Genomic DNA, 25006 nt, shown 5'->3' with positions numbered 1-25006 from the left:
AACTTGAAGTAGGATGTGCTTTTTATGGGTTCAGAGTGTGGCTTTTGGACTACAGCTGTTAAGAACTGAGGGTTGAGATGTGACTGCATAGTGAATACTTCTTTTTATAGCCCATGCATGATGACTACGACTTGAGGCAGGAGCAGTTGAACAAAGCTTCCCTTCTTTCTTCAAAGAAGTTTCTAGAAAATCTACTAGAGAAATTCAATTCCCATGTGGTAAGTCAAATTTTGAAAAGAGATACAATTAGGAAAGGCACTTAAAGCAGCTATGAAAACGCTTCTGTCATACTTGGATATATCTTTGGATGTATTTGTAACTGCAGTTGAAATGCAGAAAATACAGCTATGTCTGGCATGGAAGCTTGTTCTAAATAGGTTTGGATCTTGGCAGGTTAGAATGTAGCTGTCTATCTGCAAAACTTAAACATGCAAACATTTGTTGCATGACAATATGGAAACTGGGTGTTCCTTTTAACTAAAAGGATGGTGTAAACTGGTACTTATGGGATTAAAACTAGAAAAAGTAACTTGCAGTGTATGAGGTCAGGAGTTTCTGATATGCTCTAGGAGCTAATACTTTACCAGAGTATTGCCATACTCGGAAAAATGGCGTATTTTAAACTTGTAATTTTTGTTTGCGGACTATTTCATGGTATGGTGCTCTTCAGGGAAGAGCACCTTCAGCATCATGAGTACTGAATAAAACTTGCATGAATGCTCTTGGGCAGGAGAGAAACAATGTGTCTGTATTACATATCTGTTTTCCTAATTTCAGGATCATGGGACAGGTGCCCTAGTAATTAGTTCGCTTCTGGACTTCCTGACATTTGCCCTGTGTGCTCCGTATAGTGAGACTACTGAGGGGCAGCAGTTTGACATGTTGTTGGAAATGGTGGCATCTAATGGAAGAACACTATTTAAGCTCTTTCAGGTAATATTTCTTTTTTTATTATCAGAGGCCTTAGGTAGTCAGTGAACGTGAACTTTTTCTTGTTTTCCTGAAAGACAAATTTGTCTACTGTTCAGCTAGTTAATGTGCCTAAACCTTTTCTACCTTGGTGGGTTTTTTAGTGACCTATTGCTTTACCTTCAGATATCAGATTAAGGTGGTTATTCTATAGTGAATGATATGCCAAATCATTGTAGACTAGACTGCCCAAGACTTGTTTCTAGAAACACTTTAAAATAGCAGTTAAATGTTAAGCTAGATTCAGCAGATGCACAGATCTTCTTCTCTTTGGAGAATCTGCCACCTTTTGTTTCTCTCTCAGTAAATGAGAGTTAAGAGTTACTAGTGAAGAGGATGTTACTCTTCTTTTGTAAACCTGTAAAAAGCTCTAGGATTTTTAGCTAAAATGTCAGTGCTTGCTTTCTGTAAAAACAGTATGCTCTTCTGCTTCTTGGTTAGTGTCAGCTTGTGTCAGTTTCCCCAGCATTACTCTCTGGTATATACTGCTGTTCAGTGCCAAGAAGTCATCTGATAGTTGCATGAGAGATTCTTGTTTAAAGGTATAGGATAGGAACTCTTTCTGGGGCTAGCTTTCACAAAACTGAAAGATTAACTTTTGCCCAGAACTGGAAGTAGAACAACCATGTAGATGAGTTAAGGAAACTGAATCACAGATGATCTAATCTTCAAATTTTGCACTTGGATAATTATTTTGTCAACATTCTATTTTAGCACCCTTCTATGGCAATTGTGAAAGGAGCAGGTTTGGTAATGAAGGCAATAATAGAGGTGAGATTTGTATCAATGTTACCTGGATTAGCATACTAAATATGTATTGTCTATTTCAGAAGTGCAATTGCTTACCAATAGTAGAAGTTTGTTATATTAGCTTCTCCTGGGGCGGGGGGAAGGGGGAAAGGTGAGGAACAGAACACCTGCTTAATTGTGAGCGGTTTAATATAGCAACTTGCTTTGTCTTACACTTGGGGGTTTGGAAGGCATGTGAGTTGGGACATTAGGTAGTGCCTTGCATGTTTTCATACTGCAGTCAAGGTTTGGCTGTTAATGTTGTTTGTAGCTCAGTCACACATCTCAGAGCCACCAGACTTCTGCATGTTAAAGAGGGTCTCTCAAGGAGGAGAGGCCATATTTCCTGGGATGCATTGCCAGATGGAATGGGAGTGGGATTAGCAAGCAGTAGTGTCCCAGAGCAGACTAGTAATGTCAGCCTCTGTTCTTGCTCTTTCTGCTTCAACAAAGGATGATTCGGCTTTGAGTTTCCATAACACATGATGTATGGGCCAAGTCCATACTTCTCAAGGGCTGCTTATGATTGTTGCAGGGTGACCTTGCTAACTGACTCTCGACACTTCCTGTGTTGAAATTCAGGGCTAAAGTTAGTGCCTCATTGTATCACAATGGCTTATGCATCTGTACTTTCTTGGAATGGAAGTGAATGAACACTTGAAATAGAGGTATTTTAAATCTGCAAGTTTCCATTGATATACCTGATAGCACTAGCTGAAATTTGCTATGCTGGTTATTACAACTCATGTCATTTGAACTATAGTGGGACATGGGCAAGTAAAAATGCAGTGAAAGCTTTTTCTTAATTATTCATTGCAACCAGTATCTCAACTGAGTGACAGTCTTACCTGTGTGGCTGTCTAAACTGAACAGCACCAGTTATTCTTAAATGGTTACTGTTGACCAAAGTCAAGCAACAAGCAATTACTTGTGGCTGTCATTCTTTGTTTAACCCTAAATTTACAGTTGCAGTGTGGAAGTGGTACTTGTAAATGTACTACCAACCTCCTGATCTATGATGGGAGACATGCATCTTGCCCTACTCAGTTACTGTCCTCAGATATAACTACCAATTATCTGGTCCATGGCTTTACTAGAACTTTGATCAGTTGCTGTTGAGAACTTGCACTTAAAGCCCACCATACTATAGCTTCTGGCTTTTGAATGTTAGTTGACATAACTGATGGTCAAGAAGGCCTTGGAACTGTAGACTGAGATAAAAGCAGCTTAACTAAGATTCTTTCTTTAGTAATCATCTTGCCCTGTTTCCAAAGGAAGGAGACAAAGAGATTGCTACCAAAATGCAAGATCTTGCCCTCAGTGAAGGTGCCTTACCTCGTCACTTGCACACTGCTATGTTTACAATAAGCACAGATCAGAGGATGCTTACAAATAGGTATGTCAGTCTCACTTGATATATTATGTTTTTTAGTCTAATAGCCTGTCTAACATTAGAAACATCGGGAGATCAGGGAAGAAAACTTGCAGTTCTTTAGGAGAAAACTTCCTTCAGTAGCTGGTGTGCTGAAGTAGAGCAAGCTTCAGCTGAGACTGCAGCCACTTAATAAACCTTTGATTATTTTTTTCCAAAATGGGACTTGGGTTGGTTACTCATTAAAGGTTCAAGTTTTGATTTTTAGTTTTTTTTCTGAAAACATTCAGGAAAAGAAAAGGCAAGTAGAATGTCTGGAACATGTAAAAAGGTTCAACTTTATTATACAACTGTATAACTCCTGGTGGGCACACCTCAGATATCTTGTATGCAGTTAGGGTCACCCATCCCATGTGAGAGAGAAGTCTCCTCATACAGAAATCATTCCATGAATTCAGCAGTCAGTAGAACTTCTGAGCTCTGAGACTGGGCCTGAGGGCATGCTGAGGAGGATGAGTGATAATTCAATTGTTTCCACCCAAATACAAGATTATAGAAATTTTAACTGCATGTTCCTGAAGCACTTAAAGAGTTGCTAAGCAATGTAGAAACAAGTGGATCTTGTTGCCGCTGTATGTCATTCAGGAAGAGAGCTAGTGTGAAACCTTCTGTCATACTAGTTCTGTTTGGAGCTCCTGCTTATGACTTGCTTGTAAGCAATGCTTCAGTTCAATGCAGTAGAACCCTAGTGACAAATGTTGGCATAAAGTGTCAGTTGGCATAGAAGGCAGGCTCCCAGAAAGGTTTTCTTAGCCAATAACTGGTATTAAGAGCTTCAAGTAAGCAGTTAACAGTTCTTGATGGCTTCTAGACTCTTAACTTTAACTGTAACTTAAGATTGACTGGATAAACTTATACTTGGTCATTAGATGTTTAGTTTCTGCTCTATTGCTCAAGTGTTCTTTTGAGGTCTAGATCAAAAAGCATGTGCTGCTACTGTTCCACTAACTTCACTGGAACTTCTTAAAGGCAACACTTCAAAGCATGCTAAGTGTATACTTGAACTGGAACAGTATAATGCTTTGTGCTCTCACTCAAGAGCACGAAGCTCTTGCTCATCTTCATTTCACCAGCATGGTAAGGGTGTCAGTTTAGTGGTTTAAAAATCTGTTTAAAATACTAACTTGCAGTTTGTTAATTTCAATGGCTTTTTCAGGCAGTTAAGTAGACATTTGGTTGGCCTCTGGACAGCTGAGAACAAAACTGCTATGAACTTGTTGAAACGTATTTTGGTGAGTAAAAATGGGTTTTTTTTGAATAAAATCTGAAAGCCTGTAGTATTAGAAAACTTGGGATGTCTATATAGTAAACACATTCCATTTCCCCTCCAAAGGGGAAATCTAGCCTGGGAGATCAGCAGTCTGGCATCTGCTGTTTGAAGGATATTGATGGCTAGTACAAAACATTTTGGATTGTTAAAGTATTCTGTTAAATTCCTGCCACTTTTAAAAATGGTGTATGACACACAACTTAAAAATAAGGTGTCTTACTTTTCTCTTTATTACAGGGACAAAAACGTGGGAGACATAGTAAATATAGTCTCTAATGCTTAGTGCCAGTAAGAAATTCAGGCAACAGTTCTGTCTATGCTTTCATGCCTGTCCAACTTTGTTTATAACATAGCTAAATTTATATTAGCTGATACTTCCCATGTTCTTTCACCCTTACAGGCTCCTGAAAGGTTCTTGCTTATGTTACTTCAGTGAAACTGGTTCAAAGAATAGTGTTGTAAGGAATTACTAAATCTGGAAAAATACCAACTTTCAAATTCAAAATAGCAATTCCTTCATTTTTGGCAGAGCAAACCATCTTGGTATTGGTCACTATCTTCCAGAAGGCTTAGTCAAATGAGACTATCTCATCTCTAATGTTGCATGCAACATTCTATCTGTATCAGGATATGGATGGATTCTAGTGTTAAGAGTATTCATCCCCCACAATATTGCAGTGGGATTGTCCTGGTTTCGGCTGGGATAGAGTTAATTTCCTTCCTAGTAGCTGGTACAGTGCTGTGTTTTGGATTTGGTATGAGAATAATGTGATAACACTGTTTAGTTGTTGCTAAGTAGTGCTTACACTAGTCAAGGGCTTTTCAGCTTCTCATGCCCTGCCAGCAAGAAGCTGGGAGGAGGGGGTGCAGCCAGGACAGCTGACCCAAACTGGCCGAAGGGACATTCCATACCATGTGACATCATGCTCAGTATATAAACTGGGAGGAGATGGCTGGGGAGTGGTGACCACTGCTTGGGGACTGGCTGGGTATCGGTCAGCGGGTGGTGAGCAATTGCACTGTGCATCACTTGCTTTGTATATTCTTTTATAATTGTTGTTGTTATTACTATTTTATTTCAATTATTAAACTGTTCTCATCTCAACCCACAAGTTTTCTCACTCTTACTCTTCTGATTCTCTCCCCCATCCCACCAGGGGGGTGGGGAGAGTGAGCAAGCAGCTGTGTGGTGCTCAGTTGCCGGCTGAGGTTAAACCACAACAGGGATCAACTCTTTTCTTCCTGCAGTCCTTAGCTTCATTAAGTGCTCCTTTAAGAAATGGGATATATGCAAGAGCTCTGCTGTACTGAAGCTATTATGTGCCTTTATTGAATGGTTCTGTTGAGGATGGTGGCATTTCATTAATAAAAGCAAAAAGCTGCTGTAGCTTTTACATACTTGCTTTAGAGTAGAATATAAATTCTGTTTTGAAATCTCAAAGAAATGATCTTGTTAACTGATGTGATAGTTTCTGTTCTATCAGCCACATGTGTGTTTACACTGGTTTTAAATTTTTTTAGCCACCAGGTTTGCTGGCATACCTTGACAGTGCTGATCCTGTTCCTGAAAAAGATGCTGATAGGATGCATATTAGAGACAACTTAAAAATTGCAACTGTAAGTAAACGTAGCTGTCTTAACCTCTTCCATTATATAGATGTACAGTCTTAGTGACTTCTCTGATACAGACACTTGACTGTTGCATTGACCTGCATCAAACATGTTGATAGACCTGCAACTGCAAATAACTAATAGCGTTTATTCTGCAGGATCAGTATGGCAAGTTTAATAAAGTGCCGGAGTGGCAGAGACTGGCTGGGAAAGCTGCGAAGGAAGTTGAAAAATTTGCCAAAGAAAAGGTGGATCTAGTCTTGATGCACTGGAGAGATAGAATGGGCATAGCTCAAAAAGAGGTAAAAGTATTTGAAACTCTTTGTTACAGCAACTTGACTAAGTGTAGAGGGGAACACCTACAACTCCTATGAAATGAGAGGGAAGTCTGACAGTAATAGAAGTGTAGGAATGTGAGAAACTTCATAGTTCTGCTTCCTTTTAGCAAACTTCTCTGCCTCTTACTACTCTTCATCTTGGCTTAGAAATAGGTTCCAGGCAGAGTGTAAAGCAGGCAAATGGATTCCTTCAGCATATGTATTGGGCTTTAGCTTGTTCTTGCTTTAGTCAACCTTATCAAGCTGGACTGCAGCTTATGTGCATTTGTTCCAAGATAATTATACAGAAGAACAAGAAATTCCTTGAAATGTGGCAAAAGCAGTTTTTAAACTAGATTTGGAAGAAACTATGAATATTCTTTGCATCTGAAATGATGTGCTTTATGCTAGTGGTATTTTAGTTATGGAACCTGCTTGAAGAAGGTTCCTTGTAGAACCTTGTATGTTCTTGTATTACCTTGAATATAGGTATCTCAGTCCTTAAATTGCAACATAAGACTATACATAAAACCATGGTTAAAACGGAAGTGATAAGTGACTGTTTTGATCTGATATTATAGGAGGATAGCTCAAGCACTGCTTACTGTTAGTTTCCTTTTTCCTTTAATTTTATTGTCATGTTCTGTATGACAAACTCTTTGAGTTACGAGGCGTTTCCCTTAACTTTCTTTAGTCTGCTGACTAAGCTTGTTTTTATGCATTCTGGAAATGAAACAAGCTATTATATATGCAAGGAAGGATGAAAAGAGCAATGCAGAGCATTGAAAATGCCTGTATTTGTACTTGATCTGATGCAACAATAAACTTCAATTTGGGGAAACCTTAACTTGGTAAAATCTAGCTCAAGTTTGATGTAGAGTGTGGTGCAGAATTTTGACAGGTAATACTTCTGGAATAATGGTGAACTACGTCTAAAGCAAAGTATTAATGGAGAAATGTGGAAAATGGTGGTGGAAGGGCAAACTGCACTTTAAACATCTTGTTTGGATACTGAGTTTAAACAATAATTTTTCTGTCTGGAGTTATGAGTTGTTTAATTTCACAGTAAATACATGCAAGTATAGCTTGGAAAAGGTAGTAGCAAGTTTGGTATTACCACTTTGAATTACTTCAGTGTCTGTGGCTTGTTAAATGTACCTTTTCTTTTTCTTCCAACTTTCCACCACAATCAGGACAGAAACAATATGGTGAGTCTGTGTGTCTCTGCCACTTGTGTGGATTATGTTGCTCAGACTGCTGCTTGCATGTGGTACCTTGTGTAGAGTGTAACATTGATTTCATGCTTGATCAAACTAGGGAACCTTTCAGTGGCCAAGTCAGATTTGTGACTTATTTCTGTGACTTGCTCTAGTTACTTCCTTTCAAGAGCAAAGCATTCTTGTTGTGGGTCTTCCCCCTCCATCAGCTTTGGAGCTGATGAGTGCTTATGGTGATGGGAACTAAGCTTTTCTCGGGTAACTTGCTTCTAAATGAATGACTTGTTAAACAGCTGAAAGTTTCTCTGGTGTGATTTAACTTGGTGTAAATAACACTTGTGAAAGTCTGTTGCTACTACTTGCTAGAAAAGGAGACCTTATTAATGAGACTTAACTTAGTGTGGCTTTGGAAGGAGTAAAAAAACCCAGCTTTTTATTTTAAAAGGGGAAAATGGGGAGTATCCATTTCTATTAACTTCTTAAATTTGTCTCTTTTGCAGAACATTATTCAAAAGCCAGTGATATTAAGGAAACGACGCCAAAGAATAAAAATAGAAGCAAACTGGGATCTCTTCTATTACAGGTAAAATACTAAGATTAATATGGTGGTCTTGGATACAAGTTATTACCTCACTAGATATTTTTGTTAATACCTTCTGAGTTGCTGTGGCTTGATTCCAGTCTCTGCCTGCCTTGAAACAGCGCAAATGCTTTGTAACAGGAACTTACGAAAAATGAAATCCTAAGGTATACTGAAGGATTTAGGTTGTGTTTAGGAAAGGGGGGAATTCGGAAAGCTTCTCAAATGTTATCAAACCACATCCTTTTTCCCTTGAATCAAAAAGAAGAGTGAATAACAAACTGCAAGTGCGGATCTGCATGATGTTGAAGGCTAAGCAAAGTAGCACTGAAAATCATTGCAGTGTGTTAGTGCATCAACCTGTAAGCTACTCAAGATGTTTCAACTTGAATTGGAATAAAAATAAGCTTAAGGCAGGCAAAGAGAAAACACATGGATACTGGATTTCAAATAATGCCACAGGTCCTAAATGCAGCTTGCTTACTTGTGAGTTCTTACAAATGTCAAGTTTACAAGGGAGGGGCCTCCATCTGAAACAGATACTATCACTTTACTTTGGCTAGGGTTGTTATGCTAAATGGACTAATAAAGAAAGCTTGACTGTTCAACAAACTCTGTGAAAGCAAGCTTGGGGACATTCCGTAAACGTAACTGTTTGATTTGGTGCTTAATGTTTCTAAAGGTCAAATACAGTCTGTTCTGCACAAGTGTTGCATGAAAGGAAGACTCACATACTCCTAAATTTTGAGTATTAAAGTGCTGCTCTCAGCCAGTCTGTAGATCCAAAGGCTGTTTTGTAACTGCCACTGAAGAATGTCCACTGGCTGTCTTGTGACATTGGAGACATCAACTTCTGTTTTCCTGCATGAACTATGTTTTTTGTTTAAAGTATACACTTGGTATGTGTATGTCTGCTGCCCTGTGTTATTGTTCACTTGTAGCCCTTACTGGCAGATATGAATAGCCAGCACGTCTCCTGGTCATCAACTATATGCAGATACCAAATAGAGCCAAAAGGGATGACCAAATTGAATCAAAAGGGATGACAGACAGGCATGCTTTAGTCTAGGCTGGCCTCCATGACTATGAAAACACTATACAAGTGAACAGCCATAACTACTGTAACAAACTAGAGACCACTACTCAGTGCCTTCTAATTAAGGTCCACTGATGCTAATCTTCTCTGGCTTGCCAGCTGAGTCTTGTCTGGTTTTCAGATAATGTTTTGAGGGGTTTAAACTATGTAACTTCTTTCTTAGATTTCTTCAGGATCATGCTAGATCAAACTTGATTTGGAACTTCAAAACACGGGAAGAACTGAGAGATACTCTTGAGTCTGAGATGAGAGCATTCAATATTGACAGGGAACTTGGTAGTGCTAATGTTATCTCATGGAACCATCAGGAGTTTGAGGTAAATGACCCACTGTAGGAGAAACTGCAGGTGTAAAATATGTCTACTTAAAATGTCACTTTTCTGTCTCTAACTACGTGAGTGAATCTTGTGTTGACAATCCCTGACTGCAAACTAGAATTCTTTTGGGATTATGGAATAAACTGCTAAGGCTTGAGGCTGTGAACAGGTACTATTGTCCAGTGTCACTGCAAAACTGAAACTGGCAAATGACACTGTAGAGATGAAACATTGATCAGAACCCTTGATGTCTGTTAAGATGAAAAGAGAAGAGTTCATGTTACATTGTTGTCAAGATAAGTCATACTTATTCTTGAATGTGCTCCATCAGACTTGTTTTGGGTGCTTTCACAAGCCACTTCTTCCTGATAGCAAGTTCCTTGCCTTTATTTCCATCATGTCTCAGCGATCCTAAGGCTGTTAAATACTGGGTTGCCAAACCATGAATGGGTTATGTGGCTAAACCCATGCTGCTCTGTAAATTACAGATTGAGGATACTGTTTTCACATTCTAGGAACAGCAGTACCTAAAGTCAAAATAGCCTTTCAGGCTTTTGCAAAGCAATTGATGTGGTCCTAACTGGCTTTCTCAAAACAACTTGCAAGATGTTTTCAAGTAATGTGCTAATAAACACTTTCTGTACTCTACTCTTATCTCCAGTATTGTTATGGTTCCACATAGTTTTAATTAATGTGTAATGCTAAAGCAAAGCAAGGCCACACTTGAATTCAACTGTAAGATATTCTTAGATATTCCCAGTGCCACCCTTGTCACAGTACAGCTTTTTAGTTGAAATTTGAGCAGAGGACTACTAGTGAAACGAGTAAACTGCTGCTTTTGAGGAATTCTCAGTTGATTACTCTGGCAAATCAGAAAGAATTGCAAGACATCAGGCTAATGCTTTAGGAGAAAGAACTATTTTATGTATGCAACTTATCCCTATCACACAGCTACAGATTACTTCTTCCCTTGATGCAGTAAATAGCTAAGTTTGGATTGGTATTTTTTTTGTACTGGCATTTAGCTTTTAGTTTCCTTCAGGTATGGGTCAGGCACAGGACTTCTGGCTGCCGCAGTGTCTGCTATCCCAACTCTCTCTCTGTACTTCAGAGGTGCTAACTGGGGCAGAATCAAAAGTACAGGTTTGAAACTTAGTAATACAGGTTCCCCACCTGCACTTTGCACTCCTGTGTGGCTTATGCTACTGGAATGTATTGCTAGCATTCTTGCAGTTACAGCCCAGGATACTTTGGGACTGGCTTGAGGGGGCTTCTGTAACATGATCTTTGAACAGCTGCTGTCTCAGATTTGCTTTTAAATATTTTAAATAATACTTTATCAGGCTATGCTGTAAGTATTTGAACTAACTGTAGTGGTGACAAAGGCTTCTCTGTCAGCTGTGGAACCTGCCACTTTGCCAAGGGGGGGATGGTGGCTTGAGATTGCTCTGGAAGTGTACTAGTTAGTGGGATGTCTTTGTATCATGTGCTGTGGTCAAATCTGGAGATAACTTTGTGGCCTCATGACAGTGGCCTGCAAACTATACATAAGAAACCGCTGTAGAGAGCGGTTTTTGTGGTTTTTTAGAGGTACTTCTAAATGAGGTGCTTGCCAAATGCTTAAAACCACTGAGTGTTGAGGCATATGGTTAAACAATGTAGTTGCTCTGAAGTTAATGATGGCTTTTATTGTGCAATTTCACTTCAGCTTCTTGGTGTGTATACTGATGCCTCTAGGCTTTTATTACCCAGCATAATAGCAAGTATAACTAGTAATTAAGTCATGCTTGTGTTTCATACTTGTAGTAACATTGAGTGAAGTACCTTGCAATGGAATAACTACTTATTAAAGCTTGAGTCACTGAATACATCATGTATTATCCAAGTTTAGTTAATAAAACCAGCTGATACTAGAAACAAGTACAAGTTATTTCAAGGCTGGAAGCTGGGATTTCGGTAAGGTGAGACACTTCACTTGTTCTGGGGACCAACAACAGCTTATGGCATATATTTTGTAGATGTGTGTTTCTTTAACGGCAAACTTGCAGATTTCAGTCTTCCTCATACTGTAGGAGGGGTTGTTAACCTTGTTGAGTTTATGGATGCAAGCAAGTACAGTATTGTTATGCAAGCAACAACTTAATGAAGGAGAAACAATACTGTTAAGTAACTTATTCTGTGTTACAGGTAAAATACGAGTGCCTTTCTGAAGAAATAAAAATAGGGGATTATTATCTACGATTGCTACTGGAAGAAGATGAAACTGAAGAGAGTGGAGCAATCAAAAAATCGTGAGACATTATTAAAATCCTATCTCATTCCCAAGGTCTCTGTTTTCTTCACTAAAATGTCAACTCTTTCTTAGATATGAATTCTTCAATGAACTCTACCATCGCTTCTTGCTTACCCCAAAAGTGCATATGAAATGCTTATGTCTGCAAGCATTGGCCATTGTTTATGGAAGGTGTTATGAAGAAATAGGACCATTTTCTGATACTAAGTACATTGTTGGCATGTTAGAAAGGGTAAGAATTATTTAAAATTACTTGATAGAGTAGTTAACATACAGTAGTTCAACATTATGTTCAGATCCTTCAGGTTGCTGTAAAACCCAAGTTTTGGTTTTACAGAACATGAAGCTGCAGCATGAATACTTTTTTTTCCCATGCTGTCACCAAGTGTTCCTAGTATCTCCTCTTGATTCAGTTGGAGTTTCACTAAAAAAACTGCTGATCATAAAGGTATTTCAAACTAGTCTCTTTATATCTGCATTTTGTTGTCCTTAATATGTTTTCAGGCTGTACAGGAATAGTGTGAAGGAACTTTGTGTGATATTAATCTTGTGCTTGCTTTTGAAAAATGCAGAAGCATAAAGCTTTAAGATGAGAACCTTGTTCCATGTCACATTATTTCAAAATGCTGACTTCAAGAGTAGTAGTAACAGCCCCAGACTTAATGAAATGGTAGCCTTAGATGGACACATATGATGGATTAGATTTTTAGTGGTAACTACTTTGCCTATTAAATGTCTGTTAAGTTATGTCTGACAACTGATACAGCTTGCAAAAATACACTTCCATGCAGTCTGAAGAAGTGGTTCTTTGGTAACATCAGTATGGGTTTTGGATATGGCTGTTGTAAGTGAAACCAAACCAGTGCAGTCTCTTGTTATTTTGCCTTGAGTCTTGATAGTAACATCAAGACCAGAGATGTAACATCAAAGACCCATTCTGTCTGATTCTCTTGCCCTTGTATTTGTGTTAACCAGCTCACCGGGGAATCCAAACACTGTCCCTTTAGAACTAATAGACTTAGCAGAAAAGTGAGTTTGAGTGTCAGACCCAGAGCAACAAAGGGGATGGAAGGCAACGAGGCCTTTCTTCCTCAGTGGCAGAAAGCTATGTTTATTAGCTGTGCATGAAACTGGACACTCAATAGTCAGCAGTTTTTATCATGGGCATGGAAAAAGTAAATGGGTCTTTGCAGGTGCAACTGTATTGACTTTTGAAGGTAACTTCTAATATGTGCTATCAAATACTAATTTGTCCTCTTCTGCTGCAATAGTGCACTGATAGGCTTGAGCGGGACAGACTGATACTGTTTCTCAACAAGCTGATCCTTAATAAGGTAAGGTGGACATGTGCACTTAACAGTAGTTCATTGGTCTTTCAGCTGTATAAAATGGTCTGAACTAGTCTTTCAGGGTTAACTTGAGCAAAAATTCAAGTCTTGAGGAAGTCTTAAAACAATGTTTGATACAGCTTTCTGGGATGTGGTAGTTACTTACTGGTGAGAAAGCTGAAGGAAATGTGTAGATATTGTGGTAATTGTACCATTCTAGTCACTTCAGAGAATGATTTGACTTCTCATGGTCACTTCTTAATTGAATAAAACTGTTCAATACTTGTAAAAACTCTTACCTAGAAAATGCTTGTGTTAACTCAGTTCATCCATTAACAGAAAAATGTGAAGGACCTTATGGATTCAAATGGTATTAGAATCCTTGTAGATCTGCTTACTCTGGCACATCTTCACACAAGTAGAGCTACGGTCCCTCTGCAGGTATGTGGCCTTTGTTTCTTACTACTCATAGTTGCTTTACTAAAAGGACAATTCTTTTTTTAAAAAAGTCCTTCTCACATTTCCTGTAGAAATATGATATTTGCATTGAAGCTAAAGCTATTCTTATAAAAATCAACTTCTAGAGCAATGTGATTGAGGCGGCACCTGATATGAAGAGGGAGAGCGAGAAAGAATGGTACTTTGGCAATGCTGACAAAGAAAGGAGTGGTCCTTACAGCTTTCAAGAGGTACTTGTCAGCTTCAAACTCTCAAACTTGACAGGTTATTTCCATCCTGGTGACTGGGTGTGTTTCAAACAGTGAGAGGGAAAACTGTAAACAATGCTAAACTATATTCTCAAAGTAACTCTTTAAATAAGGATTAAAGCTAGATAAAAGACTTGATATTGTGCCGAGAACCACAGCCTTTTTGGTAAGGCTGCCTACCCCTCCATGTCTCAATTATGCTGCAGTTAATCTATGAACTTTTACTTCATGTTTCCTGACAGTTATAAATAAGTTCGATTTTTTTTTTTTTATGCAACTATAGTAGTCTGCCATACAGCAGTTAAAAGCTTGTCTTGAGTGTTAGTGTTTAGGAGCAAAGGTAGCTCTGAATGCTGAATCAACTAAATTCATCTCTAATGTTGCAATAGATGCAGGAACTATGGAACAGTGGAAAGCTGACTTCAAAAACACGTTGCTGGGCTCAAGGTATGGATGGCTGGCGACCGTTACAGGTCATCCCTCAGCTGAAGTGGTGCTTGCTTGCCAGTGGCCAGCCTGTGTTGAATGAGACTGACCTTGCCACACTTGTACTCAACATGCTCATCACAATGTGTGGATATTTTCCCAGCAGGTAAACACTAATTTTCAGCAGAAGTGGTTAACTTTCTCTGGCAGATATAATTTATGAATTTATGCATCTTAAAGCTTTTCTTAGAAACCAAGTAGTACACTAATGAACTGTATAAAGAGCGTTTTATGTAGTAGTAATTAATTCTGTGGGCAAATAGAGTTTGTAAATGAGACAATACTAATATTGTGAAAGGGACTGCAAGAATGAATGCACAAGCTATGTATGTTTCTAATGCACAGCGGCATAGTCTTACTCTTGCAGGCAGGCTCTTGTTTAACTTTTTAAAAAAAAGTGCTTTAATGCATGACACTAAACCACACTTATCAGGTCTAACAACAAACTCTGAAGCTACGAAAAAATAATGACACTGAATATAATCTCAATAGCCTGATACTTATGGCTTAATAAAGTTGTTCATTCTTGAAAGAGGAAAGGCACATGTGTGCTTACTGCTGTGCCACTTTATTTATTTTTTTTAAGGGATCAAGACAATGCTATTATAAGACCTCTGCCTAGAGTGAAAAGGCTATTGTCAGATAGTACTTGCCTTCCTCATATCACTCAGGTAAGCAACTCTTCAAAAATGTACCTAAATGAGTAAAGTCTGACTTACTCTACCATCTTCCCTGTGTGAATACTTTACAGATGTCATTTGATATGTTCATCCCACTTAATGTCCTGCGGATCTCTGGACAGGCAGTTATTTATTTCACTGGGGGGTATTACAAATTTCATGTTGTTTCAGTCAATATCTCACTAATAAATCTATCCTTGAAGATACTGAAAAGCCATCTGGACATGGTCCTTGGCAACCAGCTCTAGGTGACCCTGCTTTTGGGCAGTGGGGTTTGACAGATGACCTCCAGAGGTCCATTCCAACTTTAAACATTCTGTGATTTGAACATGTTATTTTTGGGCTGAAGTATTCTTTAATGGAAATTCTTGTAAGTTTACTGGCTTGTCCCAATACTGAATTAGTTAAAACTTCAATTTTGGCTAGGTAACTTGCACTACTCAAGCAGCTAATATAAATGCTTGTGTTTGATTTCAGCTATTACTGACATTTGATCCTATCCTTGTGGAAAAAGTCGCTATATTGCTGTTTCATGTCATGCAAGATAACCCTCAGTTACCTCGTTTTTATCTGAGTGGAGTATTCTTCTTTATCATGATGTACACGGGTTCCAATGTACTTCCTATTGCAAGGTGAGGAAAAAGAATAGCTAAAAATACCTCTTGACCAGTCATACTCAAGACTGCTGCTCTGAATGCTTCAGGGAGTGTGGCTTGCTAGAACCAGCATGAGATTAAACCCCCTCTAGAAGAATCGCCTCCACATGGTCTAGTCAGTCACTAAAGTGAATTGCTTATGACCCTGCCAGGGAGGAGGGAACTGATCATATAGTTCTAACAGTGCAACTAGGCATGGCTTATTGTAGAAGAGCAAATTGTTACAGGCACTAAAGAGTAGTAATATAGGCTACTGATACAGTAATGTAGTTTTTGACAGTAAGCAGCTATCAAAGTGGTGGAAAAATCTAATAGCCTGTTTTAGTATTGAAGCCTAAAACAAATAAATCAGTCTGTACTGCCTGACACAGATGCACTGCACATGCAGGTGGCAGTTCATTCCAGTCTTCTAAATTCAGTAGTTTATAAAAAGCTATCATACAATTCCAGTTAAGTCTCTTCTATAGCAGAATGCATTGGGAAATGATGGCATGTTTACATGATGACCCTAGTGTAACAGGACTGTCAGCAGTTCGCGTAGGATCATCTTGTTTCATGCTTGCAATGATGATCTAACGGTGCAGGGAGAGGTTTGTGGGGAAAGGTTGATTGTGTCTCTGTCAGCTTCTTTTTTTTGTGTGTGTGTGGAGAAAACAAGCTTTCCAGGAACAAGACTTTCAAACTGAAATGATAAACATAGGGCAACATTTATAACATGGGAGTACTTAACTTGGTGGAGTTCCCAAGGATTTGATGGACTTTGTACAGAGATTCATTCAATTGTTGCTGTTACTCTTTTATCTCAAAGTAAATGTATGAGACTTGCCAGATGGACTATGTTGGTCTGCTTATCTTTCAAGGGTGCCTTAAGTATCAATTAAACAGAAAATAACTGCTGTTTTCTGTTCTAGGTTTTTGAAATACACACATACAAAACAAGCTTTCAAGTCTGAAGAAGTGAGTAGATTGCAAAAGTCACTACCTCCGTTTCCAAATAGTTTTGCAGACCACCTGTAGTTGTTTTAACAATACTTGATGCTTGTTCTTTTTCTAAGTTCCCAAGAGTTAGAATTTAACAACTATAAGGGAAAAGGGAGAGGGTTCTTGAGATCTAAAGTTGGTTAGCCAAGACTGAATTCAGATTACCTTTGAGATGACAATGTGATCTCTTCTGTAGACAAAAGGTCAAGATATAGTTCAAAGAAGTATACTTGGACATATTCTTCCTGAAGCAATGGTGTGCTATTTAGAAAACTATGAACCAGAAAAATTTTCTGAGATATTCCTTGGAGAATTTGACACTCCAGAAGCAATTTGGAGCAATGAAATGAGGTAACTGTTTTCTGTCAGAGGGACAAATAAACCTGAACTACATCTCGTGCTGAAGAGGTCTTGTTTTTGACATTTCTAGAGAATGCTGAAAATACCTGGGTTCCCTGGTTTCATTACTTCCCTCTGATTGCCTTCTGCAGGGGTAATGTCCTGCATTGCCCTCTGCTTCTATCAAAAATAACAGGGGCAGGGGGGAGTGGAATTGGCAGCAGGAAGGGGAATATATCCCTGAAAATATGACAACATGCTTTACATCTGCCTCTATCATACTTGATTAAGTTCCTTTCATGAGTGGAGCCTTCACTATGTGGACTGCTTTATACTTACTGTTCTCATTTATTACCAGCATCTATCTAGGAGATATACCTCTAATACTACAATACACTTTTAGGGTCTCCCAAAAAGAGGTGTTGAGGGAGGGAAAAATGTCGCTTTACATTGTTTTTAATAAACTAATTTTCATGGCATTGAAATAGCTTTATAACAGAATAGGACTGAATCCTATTCTGAATCCCTTCTGAAATGTGGGAAACTACTAAGGAAAATCTCTTTCAGAAGAAATCATTGAACGCACTGGTACAGTCACTGAGGATTGAGGACTGCTTGGCAAGTGTTAAACCAAACTTTGTAACTTTTAGGCGTCTTATGATAGAGAAGATTGCTGCTCATCTTGCTGACTTCACCCCTCGTCTTCAAAGCAATACAAGAGCACTCTATCAATACTGTCCTATCCCAGTTATCAACTATCCGCAACTGGAAAATGAGCTGTTCTGTAATATTTATTACCTGAAGCATCTTTGTGATACACTCAGATTTCCAGACTGGCCAATTAAAGATCCAGTAAGTAAGAAGTATTTTAGGATTCATTTAGTACTTGATCTTTCAGAATCCTAAAAGTGGGATTTGTAACAAAAATTAAGGAAACCAAATGCTAGGTTTGTTGTAAGTAACTGATTGATCCTGACTTTGAGTTCATAAGAAAATATGCTAGACACTTTTTTTTATCTTGAAGCAGAATAGTCTTTGTGCTATATAGCAACCACATCTTAAGTATATCCTCCTTGGGGTGACTACTAAAAAAGCAAAATAAAGCATCCAAGAAACTTCAGATAGTGTTTCAATGAACCTCAAATGATTGGGGTGGGGGGAGGAATCGTCACTTTTGGGTTCTCACTTGTCCATGCTGGACAAGAAACTAAGCTAACTTGGTATCAGTACATTAGCTGAATTGGTGAGATCTTTTTGGTACAAGTCTATGGTCTAGATCTGTCTAAGCAGCTTTACTTATTCATGCTGCTTTGTTGCAGTTCTTTGTAGTATTGAGATGTGGACTGCATATCATTTAAGTGATTCTCCCTCTTCTAATCTGACTCTTAAATCGACATTTTAATCTTAAGGTGCTCTTATCTTGAATAAAATATAGCACTGCAGTGAAGCAAAGTCTTAATTGCTTCCTGACTGGAGAGGCAACCATAATTACTAAAGGTAAAAGGATTAGGTCTTTGAACTTAGGGTGATAAGGATTCATTAATAAAGCAGCACTTTCTTCATAAAGATGTGTACTGGTGTCAGCATAAATGAAATGCTAATAAATTGTAATTATTTAGGTTAAACTGTTGAAAGATACACTAGAAGCTTGGAAGAAGGAGGTAGAAAAGAAGCCACCTACCATGTCAATAGATGATGCTTATGAAGTCCTTAACCTTCCCAAAGGACAAGGCCAGTAAGTTGTCTTCAGTATTTAAAGTTGTATAACTACATTTACATAAACTCCATACACTGAACAAACTGAAGTTTCTTATCTCAGTACTTGCAACCAATTAGTGGTACCAGTCAGTTATGTAAGGAACAAAGCTTGAAAATCCAACTCCAGTGTTTGAGAGAATAATTGCAAAGTGTTCAGATAAACTGAAACTAGGGAAAAAATGCTTTGAGCTCTGCTTCAAAGCATTCACTAGGCTGTTTTACAGGACAAGCATTAGACTCAACCATAGTGAGCAAAGAAATATGGCAGAACTTGCGTATGTTCAAAGTGGAACTTGGTTTCTCTAATCATCCTTCTTCTACCTGCCAAATATCGTCCTTTTTCTTGGTGATAATATCCTTAGGATTTTTTTACCTCCTATCTTGCCACTGGTTTCTGACTTCAGGTCTCTAGAAGAGAACTGGCAGCACTTGTATTTATCCTTCAAGAACAGTGCACTTACTACAAATCATGAGCTACTAACTTTTACCACTTACAGCTCATTTAGACTCTCCATTTAGAAGATTCAGGGACTTCAAGCACCTTCTGGTTAGTATATTCAGTACAAGAGGTACTAAAATACTTTTTTTCTAAAATTTCTTTCTATTTTGTGGCCACATGATTACCCCTGTTCAGTGTCAGCTGATGAAGCAGGATTTTCAAATTGAAATATGAGAGCTTTGTAGTTTTCACTTAATTGTTGTTACTCTTAGTACTATTGTCAGAATCCAGGCTTGTTTTTCTGTTTGTTTTTTCTGTTACTCAATGTAATGGGACTGGTTTTCTCATAGGCATGATGAAAGCAAGATCAGGAAAGCTTATTTCAGGCTGGCACAGAAATATCACCCAGACAAGAATCCAGAAGGCAGGGTATGTACAGCACAAATTTATGGTGTTAATAAAGTGGGGACAAATTCAGCTGTTATGTGTATTAAATTTTCTTTCTCCCTTTTAAAAGCTAAGTGGGCATTTCAGAATTTTTATGTCCTAGATGAATAATAGAATACAGATTAATACTACAGACGAGTAATTTAACTGATGTCAATCAAGGAATATTAGGATTTCTACAGTAAACTAATGTAATCAGGTCAGACCCACATCTCAGAAAGCATCTGGTTTAGAGTTACACAGGACCTAAATAAGCTAATTGCTCCCTTTCAAAGACAGACTTCATCCTCTGCCCATTCTTATGATCAATTAAATTGTACTTACTAGTTTTGTCATAGTGGAATTGACTTTGTTTGTCTTTTGCCTATGGCCAAGTTTAGGAGATAAAAGAAAACTCATCTGTGAACCAGTGTTCTTAAGGTTATTTGGAGTAGTTTCTGAAGTGCAGTAAGGCAACAAAACTAGCGTTGTGGCTAATAACCTGGAATGCTTATCCAAATATAAATATCTAAACTGATGCTGCAGACTTGTAGTAATTTAAGGGGTTCTTAGCAACTCTTAAGACTATTCCTCTTTATTTGCAGGATATGTTTGAAAAAGTTAATAAAGCATATGAGTTTCTATGCACGAAGTCTGCCAAGGTGATAGATGGGCCAGATCCAGAAAACATAATTTTGATCTTGAAAACTCAAAGCATCCTCTTCAACAGGCATAAGGAAGGTAAGCATGCTGTCTCAGAAGAATGTTTTATGTTCATTTCTTTAGTGGCCATTGCGGTCAGTTTTAAGCTCCTCTGTTCTTGAGTCTGTGTTCCGTTGATCTGGTTTCTGGCTTGCCACAGCATAATGTAGCTATGGTAAAGGACTTAAGAATAGGACTACTTCTTCCATGAAATAAATTCATCTGCAGTAAAACTTAATTCAAAAAAGCATTAATAGCTTTTTGAAATTCTCTGCATCAATACTAATCAGTTTGAATCTTCCTCCATATATAATTTAGACTTACAATTCTGTCTATGCAGAAAAGTCCTCACTAGTACTCAGTCACCCAGGTGGCAGATTCTGGGTATAAATGAGATTGCACTCATGTGGCTATTGAAAATGAGACAATCTTGCAGAAATTCTGACTAGCGTTAGAGTCCTCTGGTGTGTGTGCTGCAACACTACCTCTTTCACAGTCCAACTGGGCAAGAGGGATAGCTAGAGTACCCTAACCCTTGGCTCTAGCTGCGGTCCCTGGCTGGCAGTTGCTGACATGTCCAAATCTTGCCGAGTCAACAGTGTTTTGCTATGTAAGTGTTAACATTGTAATGGTAAACTAAGAACCTCATATGCAGTCATAGCTCTGTCAGTTGTGTGGAGGCAGTGACAGCACTAGTGTAGACTTATATAGGTCGGCTCACAATCGGCTCCATACTACAAGATGAAATTGTTCTTTAGCACCGCTGAACCCTAAAGGAATGAAAAATATAATTATTTAAAACAATTGCTGTGTCAAACTGGAAAAGGTCCTTATAGGCTTATTGTTAGACAATCCTGGTCTAAGACAGACAGACAAAGCTATACTTGTTTCTCTGGAGACAGACAAGCATCATTTGGAAGGCTCTGAGCTTGGGGGCTTGCTGAGCTGGAGATAAGTCTTTTTAATCTTAAATGAGTTCTTTCTGTGAAGCTCTGTCAGCTTCTAGCATGAACAGTCTTATGTGACAAGGAGTCAGACTGTGTGGACTGCTTAGTCTTGCTCCAATTTTCCTAGGTGTTGGCTTTCTTTGACTCCTAGTCCTTACATATCTGATACATCTTTCACTGATAATTATACAGTGGTTTACATATATGCAGAGCCTAAGTAACTTAAACTTTGACTTTTTTTTTCCTCTTTCAGAGTTGAAACCTTACAAATATGCGGGCTATCCTATGCTGATAAAGACTATTACCATTGAAACATCAGATGACCTTTTGTTTTCCAAAGAATCTCCTCTGTTGCCCGCTGCTACAGAACTTGCTTTCCATACTGTCAATTGTTCAGCATTAAACGCAGAAGAACTGAGAAGAGAAAATGGAATTGAGGTAAATGAAAAGAAACTTATTGAAATGAATTGTTTTATTCTTACTTTTCCACAGCTAAAAATCTTAGATCCTCAATGCATAGGACATCAGATGCAACTGAGAATCACTTTTGGTATTGTTGAGACACTTGTCCATTCTTACTGTCTCTCTTCTGGATGCAGTAGGAGAAGTCTCTTGCAGAGTATACCCCTTTCTGGACCTAGGCTTGTCTGTTGAACTGTGGATAAGCAAACTACATAAGATATTTCTCTACTTCTTTACAAACTGAGAACTTCTGCATTCTGTTTGTGAAAGGCTAGATAAACATGAACAAGTCACTTGAGCAGAAGGACTTTTCATTGTGCGTGTTAGCTCACATGTGAGAATGCTATCAACTCTAAAGCACCAAATGCTAGTACCAGCACATGCAAGGAATTTTGCCCCTACAAACCATTTGAGCAAACAGTGGATTTTGTCAAATGTTTCCCTTCAGCCATAAAACACTAGCGATAAAACCCATTTTTAATTTCTGCCAGCCTTTATCAGTTTTTGTTGTGACTGAACTTATGCATCATCCAATCCTTACAGGTATTGCAAGAAGCATTTAATCGTTGTGTAGCAGTCTTGACTCACTCTAGTAAACCAGATGATATGTCTGTACAGGTAAGTTGCAGCAACTTTGATTGTATCAGCTTCTCAGACTATATATATATATATGTAATATGATAATAAACATAAGTGTGTATATATAATATAAAATATTGATATAGTATTTATATATATTAAAAAATAAGATTGTAACCATGCATTTCCCCTCCACTTGGAACCAATAAAATACTGCTTTTTGTAGGTATGTGGATATATTAGTAAGTGTTACAGTGTAGCTGCTCAGTTTGAGGAATGCAGAGAGAAGATTACAGAAATGCCTAACATCATTAAGGACCTCTGTAGACTACTGTATTATGGCAAGGTAAGAGCTCCTTTCCTTTGCCTAAATGGGTATTTAACTGTTAAATGTTTAGGGGATTTTTTTTTTACGGATTGTTTTTAAGGGAGATAGGATAATTGCAGACTGATCAAACCTTTCTGTAAGATCCCAGCTAATCATTATGGGATACAAAAGTCTGCTGCCTTGTTCTCAACACTTGTATTTGAATCCATTTAGTGGACTCAAAATGCAATCACTACAAAGATTCAGCTACATTTGTCTTTTAACTGACTTATGTCTAGCTGATTGGTTTACTGTACTAGATCAGCAGATAAAAGTACTAGAGCTAGATCTTATGTAAGTAGATGAACGCCTAAATCAGCATAAACTCTGGGAACAGTACTCAAGAAGTTTTGTTGCCGTTTAGCTCTTTAGAACTTACCTCATGTTATATAAATGCTGAATTTTGTCTGAATTAAGAAAGGAAAGCTTGTCTTGAACTTTTCGTATGGGGTATGTGAAAACACAGAAGACTATAGAAAACAGAAGACTATAAAACAAGACTGTAGTAATTAACTACAGGTGCTTGTCTGTTCTTCAGTCCCTGCAGAACACATGTATTGCCATAAAAAGCTCACCTGGGAATCTCTGCCACCTTCTCGAATTGTTTTTCCAGTAGTTCATCAATGCTCCTTTCTAATCGTATGAAATAACTTTTCAAGTACTCTTCCTTTGAAGAATGCTGACTAATTAGCCATGTTTCTTGGCTACCAGACACTTAACTTCAACTGCAGATGTTGTTCTGTCTGCTTCAGTTTTCATCTCTGTGCTGCTTAGATGGGTACTCCAGAATTAGCAAGTTTTGACTTTGAACCTTTGTTTGGTAAGGAAAGTTGGCTTTCTTTGGTCACAAGTACTAAGGCAAACTTTTTTCCTCTCTCAGAACATACCACGAGTAGCTTCTTTGGGAGTGGAGTGTGTTAGCTCCTTTGCCTTAGATTACTGGCTACAAACACACTTGTTCCAAGCTGGAGTTCTCTGGTACTTACTGGGTTACCTCTTCAACTATGACTACACACTAGAAGAGAGTGGTATTCAGAAAAGTGAAGATTCGAATCACCAGGTAATGTTAATAAGGTGCATGCTTTCAGACACCAGTGGTTGTTGCTTGCCATCTCTTATTAACAAAACAAGTGTATTCAAATACTTGTAAGAATCATTGAATTACATGAACAATAATGTTAACAGAGCAGTTTTGGAAGGGGATTTTTGTGTAGTAGTGTAAATACTGTTGTTTGGGTTTTGGTTTTTGTTGGGTTTTTTTAAGAGTAGCTCATGTTTTGAGTGCGACTGTTAAAGCTGCCAAAACCTGTAGTTTCCAATAGACTTAATGCAAGAGACTTATCTACAGTGAACAGTAAAAAAGTAAATTTGTGCTATCAGAAGAAAAAGTCCATTTCTCTTGAGGTTCAACTGAAGGGGTTGTCTAGTGATACCGTTGACTTATCTGAAATGTCTACTTTAGGACCGTATTGTTCCTTTGCCCTACAGCTAGATAAGTTGCTTCACACCTTCCATTTCCCTAAATGGATGAAGTATGGCACTTCATCCTCAGCTGCTGGATGAGATGGGCTTTGAACAGTCTATTGTAGTTGTTAACTCTTGTATCACTGTCATAAAAGGCTCATTATGCTGATATTTGACTGTGCTAGCAGGAACTGTTGTCTGGTCAGAAGCTATTACACTAAATAGCCTCTTTAGCTTTCAGCTCATCTTGATGCCCCAGTTTTTCCTACTTATCAGTGTTTGTGTCTAACTGCATTTATTAATCCCACAACACAGTGATCATATTGTGCTGTTCTGTAGCACCTAGTGTTTTATTAGACATCAGTGCATAATTAGTGATGTAGATAAATAGGGAATACCAGTTCTGTTCATTCTGGTGCAGAAGTGTTGGACAACTTTCTAGCTATTTTAATATTTCTTCAGTAAGCTCTAGCTTTTTTATAACTGTCTGTATTTTTCAGGAGGTAGCAAATAGCCTTGCTAAGCTCAGTCTCCTGGCCTTGAGTCGCCTTGGAGGGTATCTCTCTGAAGAACAAGCTACACCTGAAAACCCAATGATCAGGAAAAGCTTGGCTGGAATGTTGACACCCTATATTGCAAGGAAACTTGCTGTGGTCTGCCCTACTGAGGTAAGCATCTGTTGGCCCAAACTTTCTCTAGTAATTTATGGAAGGAGTACCTGGTCACTTCTAAAACACTGAGCTCTCTTAGACCAACCTGATACAGAGAACAGCAGTGCGATTTTTCTTTGCAGT

The 25006-nt window shown here is 38.3% G+C and overlaps 1 protein-coding gene across 1 annotated transcript in view; it reads left to right on the top strand.

Moving 5' to 3' along the window:
• Window positions 1-25006, top strand: part of DNAJC13 (DnaJ (Hsp40) homolog, subfamily C, member 13) — a 50108-nt gene that overhangs the window by 11119 nt on the left and 13983 nt on the right. Inside the window, exons 13-41 of the mRNA XM_009331251.1 lie at window positions 111-218; window positions 778-933; window positions 1684-1740; window positions 3033-3154; window positions 4347-4422; window positions 5982-6077; window positions 6230-6373; window positions 7582-7596; window positions 8106-8188; window positions 9445-9598; window positions 11786-11889; window positions 11964-12123; window positions 13163-13225; window positions 13559-13660; window positions 13804-13908; window positions 14316-14518; window positions 14999-15083; window positions 15570-15724; window positions 16660-16705; window positions 16926-17080; window positions 17719-17920; window positions 18688-18803; window positions 19616-19694; window positions 20297-20432; window positions 21594-21778; window positions 22346-22420; window positions 22608-22727; window positions 23629-23808; window positions 24713-24880. Coding sequence (XP_009329526.1) covers window positions 111-218; window positions 778-933; window positions 1684-1740; window positions 3033-3154; window positions 4347-4422; window positions 5982-6077; window positions 6230-6373; window positions 7582-7596; window positions 8106-8188; window positions 9445-9598; window positions 11786-11889; window positions 11964-12123; window positions 13163-13225; window positions 13559-13660; window positions 13804-13908; window positions 14316-14518; window positions 14999-15083; window positions 15570-15724; window positions 16660-16705; window positions 16926-17080; window positions 17719-17920; window positions 18688-18803; window positions 19616-19694; window positions 20297-20432; window positions 21594-21778; window positions 22346-22420; window positions 22608-22727; window positions 23629-23808; window positions 24713-24880 — 3450 coding nt within the window. The remainder of the gene's footprint in view (window positions 1-110; window positions 219-777; window positions 934-1683; window positions 1741-3032; window positions 3155-4346; window positions 4423-5981; window positions 6078-6229; window positions 6374-7581; window positions 7597-8105; window positions 8189-9444; window positions 9599-11785; window positions 11890-11963; window positions 12124-13162; window positions 13226-13558; window positions 13661-13803; window positions 13909-14315; window positions 14519-14998; window positions 15084-15569; window positions 15725-16659; window positions 16706-16925; window positions 17081-17718; window positions 17921-18687; window positions 18804-19615; window positions 19695-20296; window positions 20433-21593; window positions 21779-22345; window positions 22421-22607; window positions 22728-23628; window positions 23809-24712; window positions 24881-25006) is intronic.

The sequence above is a fragment of the Pygoscelis adeliae genome, unplaced genomic scaffold (genome assembly GCF_000699105.1).
Source record: "Pygoscelis adeliae isolate BGI_AS28 unplaced genomic scaffold, ASM69910v1 Scaffold99, whole genome shotgun sequence".
Lineage (NCBI taxonomy): Eukaryota > Metazoa > Chordata > Aves > Sphenisciformes > Spheniscidae > Pygoscelis > Pygoscelis adeliae.
The sequence above is the reverse complement of the archived record's forward strand: the minus strand, read 5'-3'. Positions and strand labels throughout refer to the sequence as shown.